The sequence below is a fragment of the Brassica napus genome, unplaced genomic scaffold (genome assembly GCF_020379485.1).
Source record: "Brassica napus cultivar Da-Ae unplaced genomic scaffold, Da-Ae ScsIHWf_1455;HRSCAF=2045, whole genome shotgun sequence".
Classification (NCBI taxonomy): Eukaryota; Viridiplantae; Streptophyta; class Magnoliopsida; order Brassicales; family Brassicaceae; genus Brassica; species Brassica napus.
The window spans coordinates 97651-110622 of NW_026014869.1; the positions used below are offsets into that span (position 1 = coordinate 97651).

General features: G+C 28.4%; 1 protein-coding gene and 1 long non-coding RNA gene across 5 annotated transcripts; one reads left to right on the top strand and one right to left on the bottom strand.

The window, feature by feature from the left end:
- LOC125597403 lies at positions 1–5318 on the bottom strand. Of its 4 annotated transcripts, XM_048772135.1 has the most exons (8): positions 5172–5318; positions 4984–5074; positions 4507–4589; positions 4352–4396; positions 1506–1926; positions 975–1437; positions 752–833; positions 1–307 (listed from the first exon to the last, which is right to left on the bottom strand). In XM_048772135.1, exons 3-8 carry the CDS (start codon positions 4543–4545, stop codon positions 83–85), a joined length of 1275 nt encoding a protein of 424 aa, XP_048628092.1. In that variant the 5' UTR covers positions 4546–4589; positions 4984–5074; positions 5172–5318; the 3' UTR covers positions 1–82. The 4 variants fall into 4 exon arrangements, with proteins under 4 accessions (XP_048628092.1, XP_048628091.1, XP_048628090.1 ...); XM_048772134.1 differs by lacking the exons at positions 4984–5074; positions 5172–5318 and having other exon boundaries at positions 1521–1926; positions 4507–4747; XM_048772133.1 differs by lacking the exons at positions 4984–5074; positions 5172–5318 and having other exon boundaries at positions 4507–4745.
- A 4691-nt stretch (positions 5319–10009) lies between these two features.
- On the top strand, positions 10010–10793 carry LOC125597398. Its single transcript, XR_007331693.1, has 2 exons — positions 10010–10453; positions 10562–10793. It is a non-coding gene; the product is annotated as an uncharacterized LOC125597398 (long non-coding RNA).
- Positions 10794–12972: the final 2179 nt, after the last annotated feature.

Below are 12972 nucleotides of genomic sequence, written 5' to 3' on the forward strand. Positions count from 1 at the left end.
TTGATAATCCAACACACATAATAAACAAAAATTCTTGTCATTGTTGTCCATTTGTAATATACTTTCTCTTCTTTAAAATAAGTTAGTGACAAGTATTAGTGCAAGGAATACAACCACATGAGCTTCGCCCAGAAACCAAGTAGCCACGACGGTTTGTTAACTTCCTCGCCGTTTCAGCTGCTCTGTGCAACTGCTCAGCATGTTGCTGCCTCGTCGTAGCTCTCCAGTCCTCCGCTCTCCGGTGCACCGTGTCCATTCTCTTCATCAGTTTCTCTTCAAAATTTGATCTCATCTTCTGTATTTTCATCTAAAACAAATAAAACACCACACAAGAAAAGACAAATTAATTATTAAATGTTAAAAATCAGCACAACGCTGTAAAATTAGGACTTGTATGATTTAATAAGTTACATAATAAAATGATTAACGGTTTAATACAGATATAAACTCTATAAATAAATTTTCACATGGGACTTGCACAAGTTTCAAGGACAGCTACAAAGATACATCATCATCTCTTTTTAAAAAATTAGAAAATCGAAGTTTGTTTGAAAAAAAAAAAAAAAAAAAAACTCGAAGACTTTTTTGCTTCTAAAGTAACAAAGACTAGTCAATGAATTCGTGTAAGGGACTTCGGACATTACTCTAATATTTGGCGCATGGCTCCACAAATCTATTACTAGAACAGAACAAAAACCGTATTTTTATACGGTTCTCTCTCTAAAATATACTCGTATTACCATGCACATACCTCGAGTTTCCTGGACTGAGCTTCGGCTTTAGCATTTTGGAGATTCACCCATGCCTGGATCTTGGCTTCTTCTCTTTGATATCTTCAAAAGAAATCAACTTTTTGAGTTTACCAAAATTAAGTTTTTTTTAATAGGTAAAAATGTTTTAATAGTTTAACAGAAAAAAAAGGTTTTAATAGTTTCTTTCAAGACTTTTTCTTTTTCTTTCAAGATTCATGTTACCTTTGGCAAAACTTGATCTTGTCGTCTTGACCATCCCATAAAACAGCTTTAGATTCTGAAACACTTCTCCGTAACTCACTTTCCATGTCCATTTGTCTTAAGCTCTTCGATATCTCTTCTTCTTCCTCTTCCCTCGAGTTCCAATGAGTGACCGAGTTATAGTACTGAGTCGCTGCTGACCCACTGAGTCGTAGCTTGTCGGCGAACTCGGAGATGTCTATAACGTTTTTGGTTTCTGTTAACGGACCAGACATTTTCGAAGGCGTGTTGTGTCTCGCCGGAGACATGCTTTTGAACGGCGTGTGACATCTTGAAGCGGTTACGCTTCCGGCTGGTGTCATCTCTGTTCCCATGTCTCTGTGTTGAACTTGAGCTTCTTCTTCTTCCTGAAACTGGAGAAACTTGTCGGAATCTCTGAATATAAACCCTTCCGTTGATGGGAGCACTTCGTTTGCTAACTTATCTACAAGAACACAGAGTCAAAGATCAAAACTTTTCAAGAATCTATTAAAAGGGTTTCTATATTTGTACCTTTAAGTATAAGACCTGGTGGAGATAATGAGACTTTCTCCTCTGTAACCCTAGACTTCTCCGAGTAAACAACTTTGAGGGAATGTGCCGGAGATTCATGACCGGAGGTGACCCATTTCTCTGCATCGACCCATTTAGAAGGAAAGTTTCTTCTTCTCCCAGAGACATTGCTACTGAAACTGAAGACTCCTCTACCTGGAGTGCAAGGAGACTCCATTAGCATAACTCTTCTCTGCCCACTGCTTCTTCCTTCTCCAATGCTCTTTTGGGACGAGAAACTCTGTCTTCTTTCATTTACCATATCACTACTGCTGCTGCTACTGCTTAGGTCTGCATTTTTATTTGGGTTGATTCTGCTTGTAAGCGAATCTTCTGCAAATGGGTTTGTGTCCATTCTTGGCTCCACATCTACAGTTTTCTCCTGAAAACAAATAAACACAAGAAAGAGAGATTCAATAACAAGAAACAGAAGAGAAGTATTAAAGACAAGAAAATACATTGTTTCTTTTACCATATTAGGAGGAAACAAAGACTGAGTTTGAAGATGGAGTTTGGTGTTGCTGTTTCTTGTGATGTCCATGGAGTTTTCTTTGTTTTGTTTCTTCTTGTGGTTTTGTGTTCTTATCTTGCTAACTAGTTGTATGCATCTAATGTAGCAGTTCTATTGTCGTAGAAGAGCCTATAATTAAAAAGTGAAGTAATTTTAAAATGGCATTAGCTTTTAGATGTCTATAGGAAAAAGGCTTGACCAGTTTTTAAGAGTGGACGGACCATTGGATTCTATATTTCATTCGTTTTCTTACTTATCTTGTATTATTCTATACTAGTCTTTGGATTCTAATAGGAAACACTTTTTTTTTTTTGAACAACTAATAGGAAACACTAAAAAATGATATAATTATAAACTAGATCCGCGCTTACAGAAATATTTTTTTTTAACTAAATCTACTTACAATATGAATAGACTTAAACATTTTTTTTTGATAAGTAATGTTTTAACATTTTTATTTTTGTGAATTTCAAAACAATATAATTATATCATTTTACATTTATATTAAATAGGAAAGTTATCTAATATATTTCTTAATTTTGTTTTTAATTATTTCAGTCCATTTCATTATGAAGTTTTAGTAAAATATTTGTAGTTTCTTTGACTAAATTTGTAATATATACTTATTTGATTAATTTTTAATTGTTAAACTTATGCAATGTTAGTTTGTATAAAACTATTTGATGTCTACTTAAACCAAGCATAATCTCGCATATATAATTATATGTTCTTAAGAATAAAAATAATTTACGAATAAGAATCTAATATTTATTAAGTTAAAAGGAATGAAAATACAAACAAAATAATCTATTAATTTAATTAATTTTTATAGTAAATGATTTTTGTAGTATCTAAACCCGCAAAAATATATCTATTATTAAACAAAAATCATTTTCATAGACCCAATCTTTCTTTCATAAGCTTTTAAATTATATACAACCTTCTACTATATACTTAAATTCACTTTTCTAATTATGGAAAATAACATATAAACTACTAAATGTGTTTCCAAACAACACGATAACTAATCTTTTGGCCAAACAATATAAAACACTAGGTAGTAACCCGCGCTGTGCGCGAAGTGAAATAGTTTATTAGATTATTTATTGTATGTTGCACTAAAAAATTCGTTGTATAGATTGTTTAGTGATGTGCATTCATATATTCGTTCGGATTCAGTTGATCTATTCAGATTTCAGATTTTTAGAGTTAAAATTTTAAATCGTATTCAGATATTTACAAATTTTGGTTTGGATTTGGTTCGACTCATTGCGGACTCGGTTCGGATTCGAGTTCATGTACCCATATTAATTATGTATTTTTTTAACCAAAATCTAAATATACTTAAATCCTCAAAATCAAGAAATAAAATAATATAAAACATAAAAATTTGAATAATGCAAGACTAAATATTTAAATTTACGTAACAATTAGTTCAATTTAAATAGGATGGAGAACGAATAAATATTTTCAGTATTTTGAACATTTTTAGATATTATCAAGCTATTATAAACACATTGGATAGTCTAGCACGATGTGCCAGAAAACAATCGTCTTTCGTCGTTCATATGGATGCAGAGCTTCCGGATTGGTTCGCAGAGTCTATATGAGTCTGTTTGTTGTTGACAAAAAAAAAAAAAAACACATTGGTTTTCAGTTGGTTGGGTCATGAATCAAGATTTTGTTCAAATCCGGCGAGACACCAATCTTTCGGAAACAAAGCCAGCTAGTTACAGAACAACCACTGGAGCCATAAGCTGGTGGACATCAACCACATCCCCAGAAACTAGACAAACATAACTAAAAGCTACAATTTTCCAGATAACAATTTAAGATCCAATATCACAATACACTGATAAAAGTAAAGATTAAACGTGATAAGAAGGATAGAAAGAGAAACCACCAAGGTTCGAACATTATTAAGGATGTTCAAGCCCTGGCTCTTTATTTTTCTCCAATCCACTTCATATCACTTAGGAGACATGAGTAGGAAACATGAAACAGCCACGTAAGACGTAGAGAAGACCGGTTACCTAAGAGCATGATTATCCCTAGAACCCCATTAGGATCTCTTAATGATTTTTTTTTTAGTAATAAATGTTAGTTAAGAACCTTAAGTTAAGAAACACCTACTTTTTGTCCTCCATTGCTAGTTTTTTAATTAAGAGTTAAGAAATTGTTTTTGATTGTTTACAATAGAGAAATTGTTTTTGATTGTTTACAAGATAGAAGAAGAAGGAAGAACATGCGAAGGAGAATGGAGAACAAAAGCTATATATACAAGTTTGTGAATTACCTTGAATATATACAAGTTTGTCTCTGCATCAAATCCTCCTGCGAACTAAAAAAACATACAACAAATAAACAGATTTATTTAGAGTTTGGACAAACAAATGTTGTAACAGAACCAAACCAAAACAGAAGAAGATGATCAAGGCCTTTTGCTTTTACCTGATGAACATGGAACGCAAATCTGACGCCTTGAACCATAAGCTCTTCCTCTTCAGGGCCACCGCCTCCAATGGCTTCAAGCTCTGCAGATACTCTCTTCATTTACTTCATTGCTAGTTTTACATACGCCAATTTTATCTAAAAATCACATTTGCTACACACTTGAATACAAACTTCCATATTCCAAATTTTTTATTTGCACAAACTTTCACCATGTAAACACGCAAAACAGAAAACACAATAATAGAGTGAAGACAAACCAATCTTCTTACATTGTCCTGCCTGTGCCAGCCAGCAACAATTCACTTTAATCAAAGAATGGGGACCATAACAATTGTTGTTTCTATTATCTTCTTTATTCATCACACTACTCCAATCGAATAGTAAGTAGTGACCACAAGTAACTAGCTAAATCAAACCATTACCGATTTGTAATCAGACCATTAAGCAAAAAAAAACAAAACAAGTGTTACTGACCTCACTAGTAATGCCGTTTTCGAGCATCCAATCAACAGGAATCTGGAAAGTCTTGAACTTTGTAACAGCTGATTCCTTCATCCTCGAGAGACTATAAACACAGGGAGACTGAGACATATTAACCATCAAAAGCCTTGACCTTTGCTTCTTAATCCGCAAAACAGGGACTTTCAGTTCCTTAATCAAACCTCCAATTGATTTGTCTGGTAATCGGTTGAGAATCTCCCTGATGATCTCTGGAGGAAGTTCGAAAGATTCCGGAGAGGTTTCTTTCGTGATCTCTTCTCTCCGCCGTCTCCTCTTCGCCAATCGTCACTTCCATTACTGCGTAGAGAGAGACAGAGAGATAGCGCAAAAAATGACTCCTCTCCTCTGCCTCCTGATCTTGTGACACATGTCACTTAGTTTCCTTCTCTTAATTAAGAGACGTATCTTGGATTTATTTTTTTTTCATTTTTTTAAATTCTAATTACCTTAAGAAACATATTTAAGAAAATGCGTTAATGATGGCCTAACACCGTAAAACTGTAAAAGCCTTAATTTATTACGATAGGACAACTTTTATTTATATAAAAAAAGAACATAAATAAAAATTACAATATCAAAATATAAAAATAAAAAATAGTTACAGAGTACATATGACAAATTCTTTCCATGGATCTTTAAATGCCCGTAGGGCAACAATTTTGTAGATATCATATTCTCAAGATACAATTCTAGTGTTTTTTATTGTGCAACACTAAAAGATAGAATCTAGCGAACCAAGAATATTTGTTTACTTTTAAGGAAACAAAGTAGAGAGAAAAATATTGAGCTAATTTGCTCAAAAAATATTCTAAGGAATTGTTGAATATGTTTTCCTCTGTCTCAAATGAGCTACCACAAGTGTGTTCCTATTTAACTTGAAAATGAGTCACCTTGTGTAATAATGGAGTAAAAAAAAACGTACCAATTTGCATTCAATTGTAAGAATGAAAGTTTTAATTACCATGGCACACACGTATATTTTTCATATCAAAGCCATAAAGATCATCAAATACATCAATATACTTTATTAGGTATATATTTTTATATTTAAGCAAATATAATAATATTTTATGAATAAGATTTGAAACTAAATTAATTGGCATAAAGTCTAGTTAATAAATTTTAATTTTAATTCAAACCTAAATAATAAAAGTGAAATAATTGCTAAAATTTCATATCTAGCCAAATAAAAACTTCGGAAATTTTCCAAAATAGAATGAAAACAATTTTTTTTTGTCTCTTTGATATAATTCCTTTTTGGTCATTGTTTTTTTCTCTTTTACTCATTCCATTTTTCAAACTTAAAGAAATAAATAGTTTTATGAATAAAAAATTATGAAAATAGAAATAATTGATTAAATATCCATATACACAAACTGATATTTCTTTTGGGTTGAGAAATTTGTTAAATTAAAAATTTTAATTATGTTCTAAGAAAAGTAGATTTCATCTTCTACAAAAAAACAGCTTGGTAGAAATTGAATTTCATATTAAAAAATTTAATCTACTTTCTCTAGAACCAATATTCTACTTTTAGATAAAATTCTAAATATGAAAAATGCGAAATTTACGCACTGTAAATGTAGTTACATTTTTTTCTGAATGCAACTTCTATTTTTATGAGCAATTTTAAAGTTCTAAGAATACGAAATTCAGAAATAACTCAAAAGGCTACATACAGTAGAATCTGCTTACTTCGTAGTTGTCATTTCTCTACATAGTGTAAAAGCTACATTCTACGGATAAGAATAACAATATTTCCGAAATATGGCAAGTTTAGTTACAAAATATTCTGAAAATATTTGAAAATAGTTTTAGTTTCCTATAACATGTTTCAGAAACTTTTCTTGTCAAAAAAATACAAATAAATTTTCATATTAATTTTCGATTTATTTTCTACAAATAGATTTTCAAAAATAAAAATAAAAATAAACAGTTTGATTTATTTTAAATTATATTTAAGAATATATATGTAGATATTTAAAATTACAATCTTAGATATATTTTCATTTATTTCTTTGGGTTAAGATATATTAAATCAAATTGTATAAAATTAAAAAAAATTATAAAGATAAAAATACAAAATAAACAGAATTCGTATATTAAATTGATTTGGGGATTTATTTTCTTTTTATTTGTTTCCATTTAGATTTTTTTTAATTAGATCTTGACATAATTTTTTGTGTTTTCTTTTGTTTTTTGGGTCAAAATTTGTTTTTGTTTTTAATTGAAAGGGGAGAGGGGTGTTGAAACCATTGTACATGATCTTAGGATATCTAAAGTGAGTAGAAGGCTTATAATATCTAAACTTACATGAATTCGAAAAAAAATTAATCAAACTAGAAATGAATTTAGTTCCATATTAAGTTGACATACATAAAATATATTCAAATCTGAAGTATTATTAACTGAACTCGATCCAACGTATATAAACTTCAAATGAGACCTATGAGACCTAGAATTGTGAATCCCAAAACCCCCAAAACTTTACATAAACAAAAAGAAATTTTGAAAAAACAATTTCCAAAAAAAAATTCAAAAAAGAAAATTTATAAAAAAAATTGAATTTGAAAAAGTATAATTCGAAAACATAAAAAATTATTTTATATTTTATTATTTTATTCATTTAAATAATTATTTATTAAATATATAAAAAACAAGTATCTAATAAATATATAAATAAATGCTTAATGGATAATGGTATAAAAAATGGTAAACATGAAAATTCTTCATGATATCTTCTCGAATTTGAGTTTAGGCAAAATACAATCCTGAAATTAAGGAAGATATTGATAAATATGTTTTTAGGGAAAAATATTGATAAAAATTTATAATAATATATTCATAAAATTTAGAAAAAAAATCATAAATGTGTATTTTAAAAATACATTCTTAAATATATGTTAGGGAGACATTCATGAATATATATTGATGAATACCCTATTAGATTTAAGTTACATGTATATTTAGTAAGATATTCTTAAATATGTATATTATCTTCCTTAAGTTTTTGGAAGAACTTCTTCAGTTTGATATCTAAATTTTATAAAAATATATATATATATATATATATATTTAAAAGCATCGACGTAAATTTTTGAAAGATGTTATATATTGAATAATAATTTTCTAAATATGCATATAAATCAAATTCAGGAAGATATCATATATATTTATGAGAAGCTTTCTAAATATTGATACAAATCACATTCAAGAAGTCTTCCGACTTATAAAGAAATTTCCTAATTTGGGAAAAATAAAATGTACATATTCAAAAAGATATTATTAAATATTTAATAAAAGTTATCCAATTATTATTTTTATTTTGTTTGAGAAATAGTTCGTTTAAAAAGGAAATTTGATAATATAGTGGAACTGATAAATTTGATATTTTTACAATTATATAACTCTACGGGTTATTTCCTCGATCATCCAATAGATTAATCATATTTAAATGAACCCAATAAATCATTTTCATTAATAAGAAATAAAAACAAATAATTTTCAATGCAAGACATATTAAACGATGTATTACTCTTTTTCATTTTATTTTGTTAAAAATAAATTAAAACAAATTTGACTCTTACCAAACTAAAATTAGTGATTTATAAATTTATAAAATAAAATAAAAGAGGCAACTATAATTTATAGTGGATAAAATTTTGTAAATAAAAGTAATCTCACGGTTTGAAAACACATATACAATTTTATTATTTATTAAATAAAGATTCTTACTCTTATGGCTTTATAATATTTTCTTATCTTTGATAACAAATTTTTAAATCATTAATCACTAAATTGAGTCTTAATCATATCTTAGTTTTTAAAATACTGACAAAATATATCTTTGGACAATCAACTTTACATTCATTTCTCGATTCTTTCCACTTTTAAAACACTCACAAAATATATCTTTGGACAATCAACTTTATATTTTGGGTTTAAATTTTAGTGATTATTGCTTATGATTGCTGTTTATAGGATGTGTCTGAGTTTATAAAAACTTAAAAATGATTTAAAAGATTTATTTTAGTCTTTTACATCATAAATTTAGAATATTTATGAAAATGACTATTATTTAACGGTAAAAATTGAAAAGTAATATCAAATTTGTGGTAAAACTAGAATTCTCCCTACATTCATCTCCCCATATTTTCCAACTACATTCCGGATGGAGTTTATAATTGGTAAAAATATGCCATCTATCTATAGTTTTTCTATAAATTCAACCTATATAATGAAATGATATAATGTTTAACAATTATTTTCCCTCCAAACAATCTATTGTTTAAATAAATTTATATAAAAAATAAAACATGGTTTAAAATATTACTAACCACCTTAACTAACAAATAAAATGCATTATTATTAAACTTTAATCATGTTTTATTGTTTAGAAATTTATTCCCAAATATATTAACGTATTAATTAACTATATTAATGTAAAAGAAATTAAAATAAATATTTTTTACCAAAAAAGTAACTATTAGACTGAATCAAAATCAAAAGTTGAATATCTGATCTTTTTCTGAACAAAAAAAAAAACAAAAGTGGAAAACTTAGAATTAAAAAGAATTATTTAATTAACATTAATATTTTCATCTAAAATTGATTATTATTTATTATTTAAGATAAAATTTCAAATTACAAAAAGGCAATTTGGAAAATGTTGAAAAATAAAATTGAATTAAATTATATATAAAATTGATTATTATTTATTTAATTAACTTTATTTTTGCATCTTAAATTGATTATTATTTACTATTAAAGATAAAATCTAAGATTATAAATATTTAATTTGAAAATTTTGAAAAAGAAGTTGAATTAAATTTAAGGCAACTAAAAATTATATTACACACAACTACTTATATATATATATATATATATATATATATAATCACATTAAAATTTATTTATTATCAAAATTAAATAGATCATAATTATTGAAATATCTATATGTAATCACATCTATTTATTTCTGTAAAAATAAAATTTAATGCTATAAAACATACCATATTTTAAATATAGAAAGAAATGAAAAGAGAAAACCAATTAAAATATAAGAAAACTTTAGTAAGAAAATCTACTCAAATTAAAAAAGATACAAACAAAAGTATTATATATAGAGTTTGATTTATTGAAAATTATATAACAATCATAATTATAAGATAAAAATAAGAGAGAAAAGGGTAGAACAAGCTTGTTAAGATATAAGAATGGCAAAATGGAGTGCAATAGTTTTAATAATGATGGTGGTGATTGCTGTTGCGGTTACAGTAGAAGCAAATAAAAAAAAAGAATGTTTTCACAAATGTTCTAAACCTTGTAAGCCTCACCACGGTAATTGTTTTAAACATTGTAAAGCTAAATGTGGTGAGACAAACCCTCATCATGGTCCAGGAGGACATCATCATGGTCGAGGAGGACCCCCTCCTCCCCCTAGGTACTAATGTTTCTACTCCTTCTATCTAATACTATTCTATTGTAATGTATTATTAGTGCTTCACACAATAAATTTTACCTATAAATTGTATATGGTTTATTTTCACAGACAGAACTTTACATGAAATGGGACACGTGGAAGTTCGTGGAAGAAAAAAGTAATTAAAAGAAGTTATATAGAAAGTTTGTGATAATTTCTATAGTTTTAATTTCTTGTTAAAATCGAATAAAAATATTGATAATATAATTATTTCTAATTTCTTATGCGGGTTATATAAGTCCCAGAAAGTAAAGAAAACTACTGAATGACAAAAAAGAAGGAAAAATAATATATTACAAAACAAAACTACTAACACAAAAAAGATAATTGGTTTTACCGACTTTAAAATTATGAGTTTATATAAAACTGTGCCATGTTTTATCAAAATTTGGTTGCTCAACAAATTTCTATAATAAATTTTACAATATAGTATATATATGAGATCATCTTAAAAGTTCGAGATCTTTTTTGTCAATATTAATAAAAGTATCCAAAAAGATTCATTTAACCCAAGTCTCTGAACGGATTTAAATAAATAAAATTCGTGTTAAGTTAAACTCAGCCAAATAAGATAAAAAGTACTTATAAAACTACAATTGGTTTACGAAAATAAATTTTCAGCATGTTTAATTTATGTTACTGTTAAATAAACGCTTCAACATTGAAATTATGTGTGATTGATATACGAAAAAATTGTTTTTAGACAAAGATCATTGTGTTTGAAAAAACCATTTATGTTATTATAGAATTTTTCCATTTTATAAATGAAAAAAAAAAATATATATATATATATATATATATATATATATATATATATATATATATATATATATATATAGGCATGGTACTATTGGGTTTGGGTGGAGTCTGTTAGACCCACTGATTCTGTCTAGTAGAACCCCATTTTGAAAGACGGCAGGGATACTTGTACTTGAACAGAGGACTGGTGGTGGCTGCGTCAGTGGCGGTAGTGCTTCTTCGGTGGCAGTGCCGTCCCAAACAATTAGGTGGCTTAAAGCATTTGAAAAAAATGTGGTCTTCATAGAAATTATGTGTGTCTCAAAGACAAAATTATGTATGTCCATCGAGATGGTCAAAGTTTTTTTAAAGTCACGGCTGAAAGAGCTTTTTTTGTTTGTCAAATAAGTTAAATTTCCTTCTTTTTTTTGTCGAGGATTTATTTAGATATTACAATTATGAAAAAGATTACAAAGACGATCAACCGACAATACTACCTACCTTATGAGGATCTACGTCTAACTACATCATTTGAGCCGTCCTATGAAGATCACGCCTGACCGGATTTACTTGCACCATGTTGAGAAACTCTTGTAAGCCTTTCTTCCGTAATCGCATAATTGTTGAATATAATAAATTAAAAAATGGAAACTCGTAAAAAAGAATGAAGATCATGCATTTTTGGTATTAATATAATAAATGAAAAAGGCTTGTATACAAAATTTAAGATGTGGCCTAAATTTTTTTTAAAAAATTATGTGGCCTAAAGCTTGTGCTTTTGTTGCCTTAAGAGGAACGGGCCTGTTCGGTGGTTTCCATGGCTCTGTTTCAGTGGCGTGTCTTCAGTTTAGAGTTAAGTAGTGGCTTCGCAGTGGTTCAATATCTTCATCGGTGTGGCACCTCCAGATTCGTTTGGCAGAGACTGCGGCATTCGAGTTTTCATTTCAACTATTGAACCGCTTTTGGGCTTTTCTGCTCAATCTCTATGGTCAATCGGATCCAAATTTAGTGGGCTTTGATTTTTCTTTACAACTGTTATTTTTTATCTTCTAGATTTTATAAATTCCCAAAAATTAATATGAAAACCCTTTGAAAAACCCTTTAATATTAACATTGTATATTCCAAAACCATAGAAATGAAACCTCAATTACTTGGACTAGTGGGCCAAAAACCATTTTCACTAAATTCTTCTGTATTTTGGTTTAGATTTTATCATCAACGGTTTTACAAGATAGAACACTTTATGTTCATCAAATATATAGCACACTAGGTAATAAGTCAGAGTATTTGCATTCTCAACACAAGCATCATATTGTATTTAGCTATATACACATTTGAATCCTTCCCCACGTTTTTCTAAGGTATAATGACTTTTCTGTCCTTATGACCTACATTATGTACATAGCTAAAATACACTAAAGTATTTTGGTTGAGAATCCAAATACTCTATTACTTACTCTTCTTTGCTTGTCATCTCTCTCCTCTCGTCTCCTAATTTTTTTTACAAAAATCTTTATTTTTCTGCAAATCTGAAATCTCCACTATCTCTACCATCGATTCATCTCATCGTCATCTCACATTCCTCTGTGCCACTTCCTATCTTCGTTTCCTTTTCCATCTGATCCAATCAATTTTTTATTCTTACAAAATCTTCTTTAAGTTCAAACTCCAAATCATCATCGACACCGGAGGACATGCCTCCTCTCCCGTCTGAATTCTGCTTTCAATTTTATTTTCACTT

Bases quoted from the DNA above. Each gene is read 5' to 3' on its own strand.
- LOC125597403 (XM_048772133.1), bottom strand. From the start codon at position 4,608: ATGAAGAGAGTATCTGCAGAGCTTGAAGCCATTGGAGGCGGTGGCCCT. The intron at 4,397-4,506 runs GTAAAAGCAAAA...ATGTTTTTTTAG, and splicing joins TTGCGTTCCATGTTCATCAG to TTCGCAGGAGGATTTGATGC. The intron at 834-974 runs GTAACATGAATC...TTTCTTTTGAAG, and splicing joins AAGATCAAGTTTTGCCAAAG to ATATCAAAGAGAAGAAGCCA.